The following is a 17,911-nucleotide window of genomic DNA, read 5'->3' as shown; positions in this document are numbered from 1 at the left end:
ACTCTCAATCCACTGAGCTACCCAGCTGCCCCCAATTTTCTTTTGATCTTAACAGAAATTAAGGAAGACTAGAACAGTTGGAGATATAGCCCTTGAATATGAAAAGACTGAGCTAATATGACTAAAAGTTTATATTTCCAAAAGAAATTTCCAGATTTAATGCACAACCAATCAAAATGCCAAGGATTTATTTTGTAAAATAGAATAAAAATTAAAATTCTATAGAGCACAAAAGAACAAGTATGATTAGAGATAAAAAACAATGAAATTAAATTTGACCTGTCAGATTTCAAAAAAATAGTAGAAAATAGTAAATATCAAAACTATTTAAATTTTTTTATTTTAAAATTTTAAAAAATGACAATGTGAGCAGAATCAGTATCAAATATACATGAGAAACCCAAATTTTATAAGCCCTCAACTTTAAAAAATGGAAATAGAGACCCCTATCCAATATAAATTTGGAAGAAAATTAGTGAAAAAAATATGCATATGTCAGACTAATTTTTATAGTAAATTCTAATTGAATAATGATTGAGATATTTTTAAAGATTAGAATAAAGAGGAAGGATATGTGTCAAGATTTTTTAAAGTTTTCAAACCAATGGAATTATATAAAAAAGAGATTTGATCATATAAAAATGAAATTTTGCATAAATAAAAAAAGAAATATGGCCATGATCCAACTGTGGTTTTCACATCTAGTGCAATAGATCACTCAGAGCCGAAGGGATTCGGATTAATAATTCCTTTAATAACTACATTCAGTTCCTTGGGCAGCCAGGGTTACAAATGGCAATTTTGCAACTCAGTAGCTGTTCCCCATCCCCTCATCCTCAAAGCAAAGCCAGGGGATCCCATCAAAACAGCAACAAAGGGCCAGCATGGGCTTCCCATGGCTGCTGGCCTGCTCATCCATCAGGATAGCACCTGCGCTATTTCCAGTGCCTCTTGTTGGCTGGAATCTGCCCATTTTGTCCTGTGGCTGCTTTGATGCCCCTCTGATTGGCTGAGGCCCACCTGCAGCTCTACGGAGCCATGACTGTTGTCTTGCCAACTAGAATGAGACTGTCTTTGCCCCTATCTTGCCTAGTCTGGGCGCCATTGTGAATGTCACCGTCTCAGGATTCCCAGGGCTGTTGGTGCCAGGGACTATTTTCCCATCATGCTGGTGCTGCCAGGCTTTGTCATTACTATTGAAGCTAGTGCCCAAGAGGCCTGGGCACCTCTGCTTTCTCCATGGTTTTTCTACAGATCCACAACAGATCACAAGACAAAAAAAAAATAATCTGATTGGAAAAAATTCTTCATGGCAAACAATACTGATAAATATATGTGTATGTATATATATATATATATATATATATCCTGAAAACTATGACACCTTACAAAATGTTAAAGAGCACTTTAAACTTTTTTATTTATTATAAATTTATTTATTTATTTATTATTTATAATAATAAATATTAGATTTATTATTATTAATAATAAATATATTATATTATTTATTCATTATATTATTATATTATAACATTTATATTATATTTATTTATTATAAATTTAACTACTCCCTAATAGATTCATTAGCAAAAGGGACCATCAATACTTTAAAGAGAATAATTCCAAATTGCTAATAATCACCTGAAAAAGTGTTCCAAACCCCTGGCAAAGAATTCTAAAACTGACTTGAAATGCCTCCTTCTAACTGTCTAGTTGACCAAGGTAGTTTAAAATAACAACATTCAGAGTTGCTGGGGCTGCTGGGAAATAAGCATAGCATCACTCTGTAAATTAATGTAATATTTTTGTAAAGCAACCCGACAGTGGAGTAGGAGTTATAGACTGGATCATATCCTTGGACTTAATGATCTCATTAATGGGACTAACTCCTAAGGAGATTGTTAAAAAAGGAGAGTAAACCCATATGAAAATATCCATGGTAGCTTTATTTTCAATTGCCAAAAAATAAACTGGGAATAAAGCTAATAATTAGAGAATAGCTGAACAAATTTTAGCATATTCATGTCATAATGTATTATTAGGCTACAAAAGTGACAAATATAAAGGATATAATTAAATCTGGAAAAAGTTTTACAAAATGATATAGAGTGGGGAAAAAAAGCCAAACTAGAACAGCATATACATTTGCTAGAACTAAAAACAAAAAACAAAAACCAGCAACAAGAGGTGAAAAGTGATGAGGAGGAAAGGGAAAAATTAGCTGCTGAGTTACTACTATCTTCAAAATTTATCAGAATGTAAATATATTCTCAGCATCATATCTTTAGCTAAAGGGGATATTAGAGATCATTTAGTATAATCCTCTGGAGCATCTGTTTGTTACAGTGGATAGGGCTAGACCCAGAGTCAGGAAGACTCATCTTTAGGAGTTCAAATCCAGCACAGACACTTACCCATGGCAAATCACTTAACCCTGTTTGCCTCAGTCTCCTCATCTATAAAATGAGCCAGAGAAGGAAATGGCAAATCACTACAATATCCTTGCCAAGAAAATCTCAAATGGGGTGATGAAGAGTCGGACATAACTGAACAACAAAACAATACAGTCCTTTCATCTTAAAGATGAGGAAACAGGTCCAAAGAGAAAGTTCAAGGTGCTCTCCCAGGATCACACAGACAGTAATCAACAGAGCTAAGATTGAAACCCAGATCTTCCAACTCCAAATCAAGTGTTCTCTCTACTGTACCACTCTATACCTGAAAAATACTAAATTTAGAATATAATATTTTATTTATTTTTGTCTTATTTGTATGTAATATTTATAATATAGGTAATCCATATTTTGTAGTATATAATATCTAATTTATATGTAATATTTATTTATTTACTTAGAATTTGTTAGATAGCATAGTGAAAAGAGTGCTGGACCTGGAATCAGGAAGATCAGAATTCAAATCCAGTCTCAGATACTAATTGTATGATGCGGGGCAAGTCTTTTATCCTCTGTATGATTTAGATTCCCTATTTTTTAACCCTTATCTTCTGTCTTAGAATCAATACTAAGTATTGGTTCCAAGGCAGGAGAGTGGCAAGGGCTAGGCAATGGGGGTTAAGTGACTTGCCCAGGATCACACAGCTGGGAAGTGTCTGAGGCCAGATTTGATCCTGCTTCCAGGTCTGGCACTCTATCCACTGAGCCACCTCACTGCCCTTGATTCTCTAAAATGGGGATGATAATAATAGCACCTATATTCCAGAAAGGTTGTTAAGGATAAAATGCAAAGATAATTATAAAGCTTTTCCCAATCCTTAAAGCTCTCTGTAAACACTAATTATTAATGTTATTGCTCCAAATTCCAGTGTCTAGGAAGGTACACTTCCTACCTGAGGGACATATTTCCTCTGGGAGTACAGCTCACCTGACTGGCTTGTTCCTTTACCCAGCCTTACCCTCTACCTCCAGGCTCCCATTTGCCCAGATGCTATAGCTCTCATTGCCCTTCTCTTTAGATCTGACCTTCACCTGCTTTCTGTCCTGGGGATCTGTGCCTTTTGGGACCTGGGATTCAGTATGGATTTGGTCCTTCTGACTACCTTCCCCACCCAAGAGTAAATCCAGCCCTCGACTTTCCCATTCCAAAGACACTTCTGCCCTTCTTTCATCCTATGCCCTCTGGATATTTCCTTCATTATTTACCAGTTCCCCTTCCTCTTAGATCATTTCTTCTTATATTCCTTATATTTTCTAGGGTTCACTAAACTCTAACTTCCCCTCAGAAGGCACCAAAATCTCTTGTCACTCTCTTAAGACTGGCTTCTCTTTCTCTCATGCCTGCCCCTCTCACCTCCCATATAAAAAGCTGGGGGTACTGTGGGAGGAGCTGGCATACTCCTTGTTCCCTGGTTTGACTTTCAGACCCTCCTTCTGACACCATCATACAACAACCATTGTTCCTCCTTTACAATTTTTCAGTGTTTCCTGTCCAGATCCTTGTTGCTGTCATCTAAGGACTAAAATAGCCTTATAGTCCTTAGGTTATTTTCCTTCTTCCCTAATAAGTTCTGAATGTCCCTGGCTCACAGTCTGTTTCCTTGCCTCAGTCTCCCACCCCTTTAAGTATCCTGGTCAACCAGTTTCTTAACTTCCTCACGTCGCACACCTCTTTTCTCAGTTTCCCTCAACCACCCAGGAATGGTCACACTTTACTCCCTTCAAAGGGGAAACAGGAAGGGATCTCAGAGCTGGCCATTGAGTCCAAACCCCACCATTTTACAAATGACAAAACTGAGGTCAAGAAAGATTAAATGAATTGCCTGGGATCACATCATTAGGAAGTGTTTGAGACAGAATTCAAACTTAGACCTTCCTGATTCTAAGTGTAGAACTCTATTCCCAATACCACCCCTCTGCTTCCCCTTGCTCATCACAGAGCTCTCTATCCACCAAATGGGCTTGTTCCAGGTATTAGAATTCCTAATTAAGCTCTGCCTACTCCAACGTGTCATTTGGAGGTGGAGGTGACCCTGGATTCTCTGCCAAGAACCCCAAAGCAAGTGTTCTCAAGTTGTAAAAGCTACAAGTACAGGCACACGTGATCATATCTCCTCTCAGGATCAATCTAACTCACTTACCTCCCACCCCACCCCTGCATTGACAACCAGGCCATTGGTTTCCCCCCACCCCCAGCTATAGGAATTCCTGAAACTATGAAGAATATAGGATATCCATTGGTAGAGGGAATAGCTATACCACTGAGATCATATATCCTTAAAGTATTGAAGTAATCTTATTATTAATTAATATTCATGTATTCTCCTGACTCCAGGCATTTTCACAGTTGAAAAAATTAATGTTTAGTTTGGAGATGAGAAGGCATCACAGAGATATAATGAATTATTTAATGTATTGTCACCTGGAAGCAGGATTGTACATATTCTTCTTGGCCTCAGCAAGAGCAGTGAATTCGAAGTTCCAATCTACCAATCAAGGAGGCAAATTTCAGGTTGAGAGATGAAGGAAGAAAAGGAAGGGAAAAAAGAAAGGAGGAGGGGAAGGAGGGAGATGGAAGGAAGGAAGGAAGGAAGGAAGGAAGGAAGGAAGGAAGGAAGGAAGGAAGGAAGGAAGGAAGGAAGGAAGGAAGGAAGGAAGGAAGGAAAGATTTAATAAGAACCTTCGTTCCTTACAACAACCTGGGAGAAAGATGCTATTATTTTTTTTAATGTTGTGGTTTTTATTTTTATTTTTTAAATTTAGTTTTGATTTCCAAAGCAGGAAATTAGATTCCCTCATATAACCAAAGGAACAGAAGGTATGCCAATCCTCTTACTTGAGGAAATCAGACCAAATTGATGTTATGGAAACTTAAAGTACCCATAAAGCTCTAATTCAGAACAATAGTTGTTTGATTCCTATTATAATATAGTAATTTACTTCTTTTTTTATGATTGGGGATTTAAAATTTATTTAATTAATTAATTTAGAATAGTTTTCCATGTTTACATAATTCATGTGCTTTCCCTCCCCTTCTCCATCTCCGCAAACCCCTCCCAGAGCCAACAAGTAGTTCCACTGGGTTTTACATGTATCATTGATCAAGACCTATTTCCATATTATTCATATTTGCAGTAGAGTGATCATTTAAAGTCAACATCCCCAATCATATCCCTATTGAACCATGTGATCCATCATATGTTTTTCTTCTGCATTTCTTTTTTTTAAATTTTTTTTATTTGAGCATTTCCAAACATTATTCACTGGAGACAAAGATCATTTTCTTTTCCTCCCCCCCCCCCCCCCCATCTCTCCCATAGCTGATGCGTGATTCCACTGGGTATCACATGTGTTCTTGATTAGAACCCATTTCCATGTTGTTGGTATTTGCATTAGGGTGCCCATTTAGAGTCTCTCCTCAGTCATATCCCCTCCACCTCTGTAGTCAAGCAGTTGCTTTTCCTCGGTGTTTTTACTCCCACAGTTTGTCCTCTGCTTGTGGATAGTGTTTTTTCTCCTAAATCCCTGCAGATTGTTCAGCATCGCTGCATTGCTACTAATGGAGAAGTCCATTACATTTGATTGTACCACAGTGTATCAGTCTCTGTGTACAATGTTCTCCTGGTTCTGCTCCTTTCACTTTGCATCACTTCCTGGAGGTTGTTCCAGTCTCCATGGAATTCCTCCACTTTATTATTCCTTTTAGCACAATGTATTCCATGAAAGATGCTATTATTATAATACTCATTTTACAGTAAACAGAAGTTAAATGACTTGCCCAATATATAGCTAATAAATATCTAAGATCAACTTTGAACTCAAGTCTTCCCAGCGCTTGCTATCCCAGCGCTCCTGCTTCCAAGGGTAGGCTTTTGCTTTCCTCAAAATAAGAATTCCAGGTTTAGGTTCCCTTTGGTAACTGCAGATCAGTAACTCCATTGTAGCTTTGTCTTAAATCATTCCTTAGGGATGCTGAGAGGTTAAGTGCCTATGATCACATAGCTAACATATGCCAGTATCCCCTACTCCAAAGCTAGCCTTTTGGTCACTATACCATGCAATATCTCTCCAAACAATTGAATATCCAACATTATGATGGGCTTCTAACAAGCGATAGCTGGTTGTTCATGATCAAATATTTTCAAGTGGATAGATGAAAATACGAAAAAAAAAGAATGTAATAAATGATGCTTGGGTGAAGAAGACAAAATTAGATACTTGCTATGATTATATAGTAGTAGTAGTAGTAGTCTCTTGGTAACCGAGGATGACGATTGTCTTTGTACATTTTTGTGCACAAAGACACTTGTGCATGAAGATTTAAGTGGAAAAGTCGATGCACAGAGACAGTCCCCCTCTCTTGGTGTTGGAAGCCTGGGTCCATTGGCACGAAAAGTCGTTACACCTGGAGACTTCCTCAGCTGCATTGGATGGCCGTGTTGTCCTTTGTGCTCTAACACGCCCTAAGCACTCCACAGTGCTTTGCTGCATTGCCCTCTCAGCCGTTGAACCACATGCTGGGTGAGCAAAGCCCTGGTTCACCAGGCGTCCACGACGACCCGATGGCTACCCTCACAAGGTTTAGCCGGTCTGTCGAAGCCGTTGCCCGGGGTGTGGCCGCTGCCGCATGCTAGCAGCTACTGGGAGCCACAAGTGAGAGCTGGGTGTCAGGTGAGGGTCAGAGGCTGTATATATATTAAAATTTCTGTCTTTTTAATCATTTATTTGTTTGTTATATTAAAATTCCCAGGTATCTCCCTCCTCTCTTTCTCCCTACCCCTGTGCTACAGAACACACCATTTTAATATATATAAATGTGTGTTTATGGGTATGAATGTATATATACATGCATATGTATATATCAAACCATGCCACTCATATTTGCGTTGATCAGTTTTCTCTCTGGTGGTAGACATACACATTCTTCAAATGATATTTCTGATGCTCTATATAATGTTCTCTTGGTTCTATTTGTTTTATCCTTCATAATTTCATGTAGGTCTTTCCATGTAAACAACAAATTTAAGTACATAAGCAAAAAAAATCAAACAAAAAGATATGCAGCCACAATAAAAGTATGATTTTATTAACTGTCTACTTATGTAGCTTTCAATTTAAAGTTTTATTTCAGGCTTTATTTTGTTTGCATATTGAACTTTGGGTACCTATGGAGACCATTGTAAACTTTTAACAATAAGGAAGCTCTGCTGACTTATTCATTTCATTCATTTCCCTCAAATATACTCACCTTCTGCTTCCAGATCAGACTGTCCCTACTATGTGTTGGGAGTTCCCTAATATTTGGCCCCATACTGGGGAAGAGCTGGAGACTATACAAGGTTTTTACCCAGCGAGTTCCAGACAAGAGAGTGGTGAGTCACTACTGAATTCATTCTGCTTTGTTGCCCAGTAAATATCTTTTTGGTCTCTGTTGATGAGACTATGGAGAAGCCTTCATATTAGATCATGGCACCTGTTCTGTTTCCAAAATAAACAGGACTTTCCAGAGTTGTCATGCTGCTCACCATGCAGCTATGGACTGGGTAGCTTTGTTAGTGGTGGGTTCCATGACTCACTAGCAATGATCCCTGATGTGCTGGCTCCCTAGGACTTCTGCGGAGAAAGAGAGGCAATATGGTCCAATGGAAAAATGTTGGAGTCAGGTGACTTTGTTTCCAGTCCCTCCTTGTTTGACCTTGGATAAATCATGTCACCACAATGAGCCTGTTTCTTTCACTGTGAAATGAAAGGGTTGGACTAACTATGCTCTAAGCTCCCTTCCATGTTCCTTTCTGGCTCAGCACAAGTGTGAGATTGAAATAGAGGCTCGTCACTCTGATATTCTGAATATATACACAATCAGGAAATTGAGAAGTCTCTTGTGCAGAGTTCAAAGCCTGAGGTCTAGTCTCTGTAGTACCTCAATGATCTTTGGTTAGATCTCCTAGCCTTAGTCTAATTGGATTGAGATCATGGGCCTGATAACAATACATATATTTTTTAAAATGTCAAAGGATCCTAGATTTAGAGCTGGAAAGGACCTTGGAAATCATCAAGTCCAAGACCTTCAATTCTCTTCCCATTTGACTGATGTGGAACCAGTGAGATTTAAATCCAGGCCTTCCTGACTCCACTACATGAAAAAGTGGAGAAGATTTGATGATGATGCCACCAAAAAAACTACTATAAATGTTTTGTATCAATTTTCATCATTGTTTGATAGATAGGAAGCTTCTTCAAAGGGTTTGTGCAGATCTGGCTCACAGTGTATAACCATAAGGATCTTGGGATTAATATGTTGCAGATTATTAAAGACCTACAGCTGCTTGGGCTGGTAGCAATCCTGGTGATGGTGGACGTTATCCTGCTTATGATATGGGTATTGTCTGATCCCATTCAGTGCCTTCAGATTCTCCGTTTTACAGTGAGGGTAAGGAGCTAAAGTCCCTGAGAAACCTCTTCCCTGAGCTGAATTAGGTTGGGTAAAAGTCATTCTTCTGTCTGTATCCTCTGGGCAGTGATATTAGCCACAAGAAAGTCTTAGAATGCAAACCAACAAAGTGGAAAGAAAGGAGGAAAGGAAAAGGTACTGCCAGGAGGACCTCATGACTAACTAAGTGGGTCTCAAGTGTCTCCCTTGTTTCCATTGTAATGGCAGTCCATCTCTTCCCTTCCCTCATCATGGCTTCCCTTGCCTTGCCTTCCTTCCCTTCCCTTGCCTTCCCTTCCCTTGCCTTGCCTTCCCTTGACTTCTCTTACCTTGTCTTCCCTTCCCTTCCCTTGCATTCCCTTGCCTTCCTTTCCCTTCCCTTGCCTTGCCTTTCCTCACCATGGTTTCCCTTGACTTCCCTTGCCTTGTCTTCCCTTCCCTTGCCTTGTCTTGCTTTCCTTTGCCTTCTCTCACCATGGCTTTCCTGGCCTTCCCTTGCCTTCCCTTGCCTTCCCTTCCCTCTAGATTTCTTCCTTTTTTTCATTCAATAGACCTCTAAGACATTGGAAGTTAAGGAATACGAGGGGGGATAAATGAAATAAAGAATGAATGAGCATTTATTAAATGCTTACCATGTGTCAAGTATTGTGCTAGGATTAGGAACACTGACTTTTTGTGTCTCTCTCAGATGACAGAGAGAGATATCACCTGTTCCATGACCAAGACATACTTCTGTGCCTCCCTTTACTCAGATCTCTGGATTACCCTCTTTTTGGGATATAAGGTTGGTAACTATAACTGTGTGGAATACAGAACAGCTGTTAGACACTATGAATCATTTTAGGCAGAGTGAAGTTAAATCTCACTCTGTAGGGCTATTCTATCCTACAACTGTAAGATCTACTTTTTTAGTAAGTCATTCACTAGAGTTAATGCCTCTCACTTTTCCTGAGGGAATTGCTAAGATCTGGAGCTCTTAGTTTGGCAATGTGTATGTGTGTGTGTGTGTGTGTGAGTGTGAGCATCTCTGTGTGTATACATGATATATATATGTGTGTATATATATATATTTAGTCATAAATCTATATCTTTATACATATATCCTTAAAACATAACACCAGCATTTAAAAGACCAAGGAATAAAGTTGTTCCTTCTGCTATTGTGAGGATTTCCATTTGCAAATTATACAAAATGTATGTGATTTCATCAGTACCGTGGGAAGACTACAAAAACTGAAACCAGGCACCAACTTAGTAGGCATGTCCAAGAGAGTTACTTGAGGCTTAGAGAGGGCAAATGACTTGTTAGCACATATCTGGGGCAGGATTTGACTCTATGTCCTTCTGATCCTAAGTCCAGCATATTTTACCATTTATTTCTAAATAATAATTAGTAATAAAAATGATAACTTGAATTTAAGCTCTCTTGTTGTTCAGTCACTCAATCATGTCTGACTCTTTGCAACCCTACTGGCCATAGCTATCCATGGGGTTTTCTTGGCAAGTATACTGGAGTGGCTTGCCATTTCATCTCATTACAAAACATTATTCTATTGGGTTCTAAATCCAATGACTCTGGGATGAGCAAGACAGGGGTTCATAGATTCATAGACTCAATGATGGAAAGGACCTCTGAGACAATCCACTCTAACCCCTTCACTTCACAAAATGGACAACTGAGACAGAGAGAGAGAGAGAGAGAGAGAGAGAGAGAGAGAGAGAGAGAGAGAGAGAAGTAGCATGACCTATCCAAGATCACATAGCTAAAAAAGTGACAATGACAGAATTAGAACCTGACTCCTCTGATTCCAAATCCAGTAAGTTGTTGCCCTTTTAGGAATGAGAAATTAGATTTAAAATATGGGGACAGCAGCATGCATGTCCTTGACCAGAGTTATTCTCTTTAAACACAAAATAGTATTCTAAATTTGACTGTGACCCCTCTCTCACCCAAAGGTCATGGCTTAGAGGTTTGTATATCAGTAATATACGGCTGTTATAAAGCTTTGGAGAAGCTCCAGGTTCTTTGCAGACCTCACTTTTGAGAGCTGAGCCCACAGTCTCCCAAAGTGCAGGGTCCTTCTAACTAGGTGGAGCGGTCAGGCGAATAAAAGATGTGAGACGATTAAGTGCTCAAACTTGTGCTTAGGCGTCATTCAGTCATTCTGCCATAGCACAAGGGTTTGTTTATTTTATAACTTTAGTGAGTACATACTTTTCTGGCATATAATCATTTTTTAACAAACATGATCTACAGATAATTGGATATGTCATACATTAACAAATCACTTAATTAACATTCTGTGATCATTCACTATGTTGCTACAACAGAAAGGTTGGTGATGAAGATGAATGACATGGATAGGGTAATCTGGAGGTTAGTTCCTCCTGACCTCCAGGATGACCAGCTAGGAGAATCATTGTTTCTTTTGATCTGCTTTCACAATCAATCCCAATTATTTAGATCCAAAGTCTTAGGAGATAGGTAACAAAACATTTCGTAGCTGGGTATGGGGTTAGAGAGTAAATAATTAAGACAGACCAGAATCAGGAATTTCCTCAGTTTCCAAGTTACATTTTTCTTGTGTTTCATTAAGAGACCTTGGCGATGTGCCTGTTTATTGTAAGCTTAACAAACCAGTGAAGTATGTCAGTAACTGTGTTTCTAGAGGAGTGATGGATTGAGGCTTGTGTGTTTGACTAACAGTGGGTGTGGGGTCTGAGTGTACCTCTGCTAGGAGGGAAAAGAGAGGGGTAATGGGTGATGATCTTTGGGATTTGATTTTGTGAATGTAATCTTTTTAGGGTAATAATCTGAGGGGATTAAAGTGGGGCATATGTGGGCATATGCGTGTTAACCTGGTAAGTATTTGCTCTTATGTTATTTCTCCTGTATTGGGAAAAGAACAATAACCATAACAATTCCATTAGGAAGGGAAGTTAGAGGGAGAAGTCACACTGAGTGGGTTCAGTGAGTGCCTCATCTTTTCTGAAGGCTGCAAAGCAGCCTTCATCATCCCAGACTATGACTCTGTCAGACAGCAGGGGTATGATGGCTCTCCACATCTCACCACACTAATTTTTGCCTCCATTTTACAAAGAGAATGATTTGTCCAAGGTCATATAGACTCTTCCTCATAGTATCTTTCTTACTCCATAGTGTCTCTTAAATAAGAGTTAATCTATATAATTGAATATAAAAATAATTTTTAAAAATCATTAGTTGAGTGTCAAACACTTGAAATAGTTAAAATCAACATTGATATGTTTTTTTTTAAAAAGAATAATTCCCGCTAAGAACATTTATGCTGTTGTTCTCACGTTTTAGACAACTGGATTTGTTATCAGAGAAACGGGGTTTGAATCCTGGTTTGCATCTCACAAGGAATATGCATTTTAAATTAATTTTTTCATGATAATTTCATTTTAAAGATGAGGAAACTGATGCTGAGAGAGCTTAAGTGACTTACCCAAGCTGGTAGGAAACCACATAGTATAAACAGAAGGGAATTTCAAAGCCCCAGATGTCCCCAAGATGTGTGAAGAGGGAGGAGGAATAAATAAATAAGATTTTAAGTTTTATACGCACATAATAGATTTAGAGCTAAAGAGACATTGGAGATCTTCAGAATCAACCTCTTCATGTTACAGATAAGGAAAATGAGGCACAGGGCAGTGAAATTATCTTCCTGACTTTGAGTTCAAGATTCTATCAACTATATCAGACAACTTTACGTGTACGTAACATGGACACGTGTACTTTTGAGTCTGAATTTATAACAGATTACATGGTTCTCAAAGGGTCTTCTTTTTAAAAAAAAAAACAAAACTCTTACCTTCTGTCAGTTCTAAGAGAGAAGAATCATCACAGCTACACATTTGGGGTTATGTGTGATTTGCCTAGAATCACCCAACTAGGAAATGTCTGAGGCCAGATTTGAGCCCAGATTCTCCTGATTTCAGGCCTCGTACTCTATCCTGAAGGTTCTATTAGGCCTTTGCCAAAACCAAGGGGCCAGATCCAAAGCCCCACAGCTCTAGAGGAAAAAATATCCTGCTCAAAACCCTATTTGCTGGAAATCTTGGTACAGTACCATGGCAGGGTCTTAGGCTACCCTGACAATCTCATCCCTGTGCAGAAGATCTATTAATATCTGCCCTGGGCAGAAAAAGGTGAAACTGGTAGCCATTGTCATCATGGAGCTCTCACCAAGGCTATACGTACAATGATTATAGGGACAAATGGAATGTCCTTTCCTTTAAAAAAAAATCTCCCTTAACTTGAGCTAAATGAAGTCTTCAGTCCTTGTGAGTGAAGCAAATAAAATCAGGAGAACAATTTCTCCAATAATAACATTGTAGAATCAAACAATTTTGAAAAACTTAAGAACTCTTATTGAAGCAATTGCTAGCCATGATTCCAAAGCAACAGCAAGGAAGACGTCTACTCTGGCTAACAGACAGGCAATGCACTCAATTTGTAGAATGAGACCTATTGTTGGACATGATCAATATGGGAATTTGTTTGGCCTGATTGTGCATATTGGTTATGAGAGTTTTTTCCTCCTATTTCCTTTCTCAATGAGAAAGAAAGGAGAGAGAAAAAATGGTTGGCCATTGAAAAATGCAAATCCTTTGTGAAATGCAAGAGTTTGAATTATTATCAGTCATCAGAAAGACAGCTTGGTGTGGCGCAAAGATCATCAGACTTCGGATCCAAAGACTTGAATTCTAGAGCATAAAATGAGATTTTTTTTCTTGATATGGGCAATATGTTTCACTTAATTATACATGTTTGTCATAGGGGTTTTGGTTTTCTTTTATTCTTAATGGACATTGGAGGAGGAGAGGTCAGTTTTTTAAATTTAAAAAATTTTATATATTTTTCAAAAAACCTGAGTTTGAATTCCAGATTTATTTCCTAGCAGTGTGACTGTGTGCAAGTCCCTTTACCTCTCGAATCCTCCATTTCTTTATATGTAAAATGGAAATCCACAACAGTATTTCATGGGGACAAAGTGCGATATGACTAAAATACTCATATAATTGTAAGGCCTTGTTCTTTGTTTTAACTGGAGGATGCCTGGGGGTAACAATATCTCTATTCAAATGAATGAATTTCTAATTTTGGAATTTCGTGCCCAATAGTAGGCTGTTGGGGAAGGGATTTTTGGAAAGAGTGAGAATTTCACAGTTTCCCTCAAAATCACACCACCTACTCTGTCTTGTGCCTATAATAATATGCTTCCTTACTTCCAGGATCTGTGATTTTGTGGATGTGAGACTTTCTTCTCCTCTAAAACTCAGTATGTGGACTTGGAGAGTTACTGTAGCTGGAAGACTTATTTCATTGTGGCCATCCCTAGAAATGAGCCTCTCTCCCCTTCAGAGAGTGACACAGTCTATCATCAGATCCATCGTCAAGCTCTTCCAGCTTGCCAAAACCTGACATAACTTGTCTTTGACTGGCATAGGCTTAGGAAGTCCAGGATTACTTCCATGCCATACAGTAGAATTGTAATGGAAGCTTCTAATAATGAAATAAATGTATTGTCCAGGTCCATGGTTTCACTGATACAGGGAACTCTCTGTGAGGGAATTTCTTCTACCAGTACAGACTAGCATTTACTTAGAGTCAGTGCACTGAATGGCTAAGGAACTTGCCCAGGAGTCCACAGCTGTTTTTTGTCAGATGGGGTTTAAACTCAGGTTTCTATCTAATTTGGGGGGTCCTTTTTAGCCACGTCCAATTCTTCTTGACCCCCTTTGGGGTTATCTTGGCAAAGATACTGGAGTGGTTTGCCATTTTCTTCTCCAGCTCATTTTACAGATGAGGAAACTGAGGCACATTGGGCTAAATAACTTGCCCAGAGTCATATAGCTAATAAGTGTCTGAGGCTAGATTGGAGCTCAAGAAGATGAGTTTTCCTGACTCCAGGTTCATCTACTACACTAATGTAATAAGGATCAATTAATCAATAAGTATTAATTAAATATGTATTATAAGTAGACCAGAGATACAAATAGAAGAAAGAAACAATCTTTGTTCAAAGGGGGCTTGTATTCCAATGGAGAGACAGCAGGGATATACTTGAATATCTGCAAAATAAATTTGAGGAGAACAAATACAAATAAATACAAAGGATAACACTGTGCATTGCAATTACAAAGCTTTTTCTAAAAATTAATGTATGTGCCTGGCTAAAGGAAAAAGCAGTAGGCATGTGGCTGGTCCTTGCGAGATCAGTCAGTCAAGACGTATTTATTAAATGCGTCCTGCATGCCAGGCACCAGGAATACAAAGACAAGAATGACAATTTCTGCCTTCTAGGAGCTTATCGTCTATCAGAAGAAACAGCATAGAAGTACACAGAAGTGCAGAATGCCATTTTTGGCTTGGAGAATAGAAGGAAAACCTCATATAGGGGTGATAGTTGAGTTGAACTTTGAAGGAAGTTGGGGATTCTAAGAGATGATGGCGATAAAGGAGTGTATTCTAGGTATGAGAGACCAGATTATGCAAAGACATGGAAACAGAAGATAGAATGTGGTGCATGCAGAACGGCAAATGGGTCTGTTTGGCTGGGATTCCAAGTCTTGACAGTGGCACAATGACTAGAGCACCAGGCTTAGAGTTAGGAAGACTCATCTTCCCTGAGTTCAAATCTGCCCTTAAATTCTTACTAGCCGTGTGACCCTGGGCCAGTCACTTAACCCTATTTGTCTCAGTGTCTTTATCTGTAAAATGAGCTGGAGAAGGAAATGAGAAACCACTCTATTTTTGCCAAGAAAACCCCAAATGGGGTCATGAAAAGTCAGACATGACTGAAAAACCACTGAACAACAATAATCACCCAATAGTGATTCTTCAGATATGTACAAATCATTTTTTTACTGAACACTCTAATGTTCAGTGCCCTTAGACAATAAGCTAGATTACAGATGACTGGGTGTTAGAGCTAGAAGGAACTCCTTCTAAGGAAAGCACTTAGTCTGATTCCCTTGGTTTAGAAATGGAAACTAAATACCAATAAAGCCCTCAAACATAACTTCACCAAAGTTCTTTTAGATCTATTTCAACCACAATGTTCATCCATTCAAGATGGATCATGTGTCTATTATGAATAAGGCTAATAGAAATATAGAGACAAATAAGATGGAACTCCTGCCTTCAAGGAGCTTATAGTCTAGTAAGAGCAGCAGCTAGTAAAAGTAGTGAATTATGAAGAAGGAAGGGAACAAAAGCAGGAGAGCAATACATAGTGACTTTTCCCATCACAGTTTTGATATGTTACTGGTTGGCATAAATTAAATGGGAATTTTTAGGGAGTTTTGCAGAAGTAGCAGATAATATAGAAAAAGTTCAGGATCTCGTTTTTACTTAACATGACCTACATATAGCCAATGGCTAAATAATTCACCCACATTTTACATGTTAAACCTCATAAAAGACAAAAAGAAAAAAATCAGACTTCTCTGGTATTTTTATACAAGTTTTCTAGATCTTGGGGGTGCCAGGCCCCTAACCCCCATGATGTGGAAGGGATACCTGTATACCCAAGTACTGCAATGATGTAAATGGAAATAACAGAGGCAACCATAAACAAAGCTTTACACTTGTGTAATTATAAAAAAGCCAAGTCTGGCACTGGAAGAGTTTAGAAAATATATCATTCCTCCCTTTTTAGCAGAAATGGGGGACGATGGAGGTAAAATATAGCATATAATGTTAAGATTTGCCTGATGTGCTGGTTAGTTTTGTCGACTTGCTTTTTTGTTATAAAGGGGGTTGCTAGGGATTAGGGGAAAATATATTTATATGCAAATAAAGTTGATATTTTTTAAAGTATCCCTAAAAATAAAATGAGTTCTTTTAATTAAAAATTAAATCGTATATTTTGGTCACTATTCTTCTTAGATATCTGAGAGTTTGTAAATGTCTTCAAATTCCTCATCTAAAGGACATTCTTTGTTTATTATTTTTGACTTCAGGGTATAGTGCTGCTCTATGGTGCCTACCTGGCTGGGCGGACAGACCACGTCAGCTCTCCACCAGTGAATCAGTCCCTGACCATCATGGTTGGAGCCAATCTTGTTGTGCTGGCTGCTGGGCTCCTTTTCTTGGTCACCAGATTCTTCCATGACTGGCCCAATCTCGTCTTTGGACTCACAGCTGGAGGCATCTTTGTTTGCACCACAACGATCAACTGCTTCATCTTCATTCCACAAGTGAGTATGCTGAGAGGGTGCTATGTTAAGCACATAAGAACTAATGGGTTTTGTGCTGAATTGTTGGTCTTAAGTTCCTTTGACTCATTCAGGGCCATCTATTTTCATAGTTGAGAATAAGATGAGTGAGAATCAGGCTGAATAGAAAGCCAGCCTTGGAGTTGGGAAGACCTGAATTCTAATCCCATCTCTGTCATGCCTTGGTTTTGTGATCTTGGGCAAGTCATTCACCTCTCAGTGCCCCCAAGAAATTCTCTAAGATTATAACTTGTAGAATTATCCATCTGTTTTTTTAGAAGGGTTGTACTCCTCTGGGCATCGCCTATATTTGTGAAACCAGAAGTTTAGATGACCCTCATCTCCAAAAGAAGGGTGGCTGATATTCTGTGGTAGGGCTAGTTCACTATTGCATTGCTCCTCTAAATCTCAGCCAGTCTCTCTCCTGCCCTTGCACAAGTTACCCTCATTGAATGTTTTCTCTACCATATTCTTGGGTCATTTAACCAAGGATATACCAGCTTCCCCAGTCCCTTTATACGGGGCACCTAAATACCTTAGCAAAAGTGGTTTTTGTCGTGCAGTCAGCTGCCACATGATCTCAGAGCCCCATTGTAACTGCCTGATTGCTGTACAAGGAATTATCTGTATCCCTTTAATACTTACAGTATCCTCCTGTCTTCCTCATTGGTTCTTTTTTCCTGCATACTGGCACTTCCTTTCCCTGAAGCACAGGACCACTCCCAGTTCACATAAGAATTTAGTCTATTTCCCATTCTGGACTTCAGATGACTTTTTGGTA

At 38.8% G+C, this 17,911-nt stretch overlaps 1 protein-coding gene across 2 annotated transcripts in view; it reads left to right on the top strand.

Moving 5' to 3' along the window:
- The window catches only part of GPR156 (G protein-coupled receptor 156), a 129,819-nt gene that overhangs the window by 86,847 nt on the left and 25,061 nt on the right, over positions 1-17,911 (top strand). For both annotated transcript variants that reach the window (XM_007493750.3, XM_007493747.3), the window contains exons 5-8: positions 7,715-7,825; positions 8,758-8,883; positions 9,572-9,667; positions 16,876-17,112. In XM_007493750.3, coding sequence (XP_007493812.2) covers positions 7,715-7,825; positions 8,758-8,883; positions 9,572-9,667; positions 16,876-17,112 — 570 coding nt within the window. The remainder of the gene's footprint in view (positions 1-7,714; positions 7,826-8,757; positions 8,884-9,571; positions 9,668-16,875; positions 17,113-17,911) is intronic.

Source organism: Monodelphis domestica, chromosome 4 (assembly GCF_027887165.1).
Source record: "Monodelphis domestica isolate mMonDom1 chromosome 4, mMonDom1.pri, whole genome shotgun sequence".
In the NCBI taxonomy this organism is placed as follows: Eukaryota; Metazoa; Chordata; class Mammalia; order Didelphimorphia; family Didelphidae; genus Monodelphis; species Monodelphis domestica.
The sequence above is the reverse complement of the archived record's forward strand: the minus strand, read 5'-3'. Positions and strand labels throughout refer to the sequence as shown.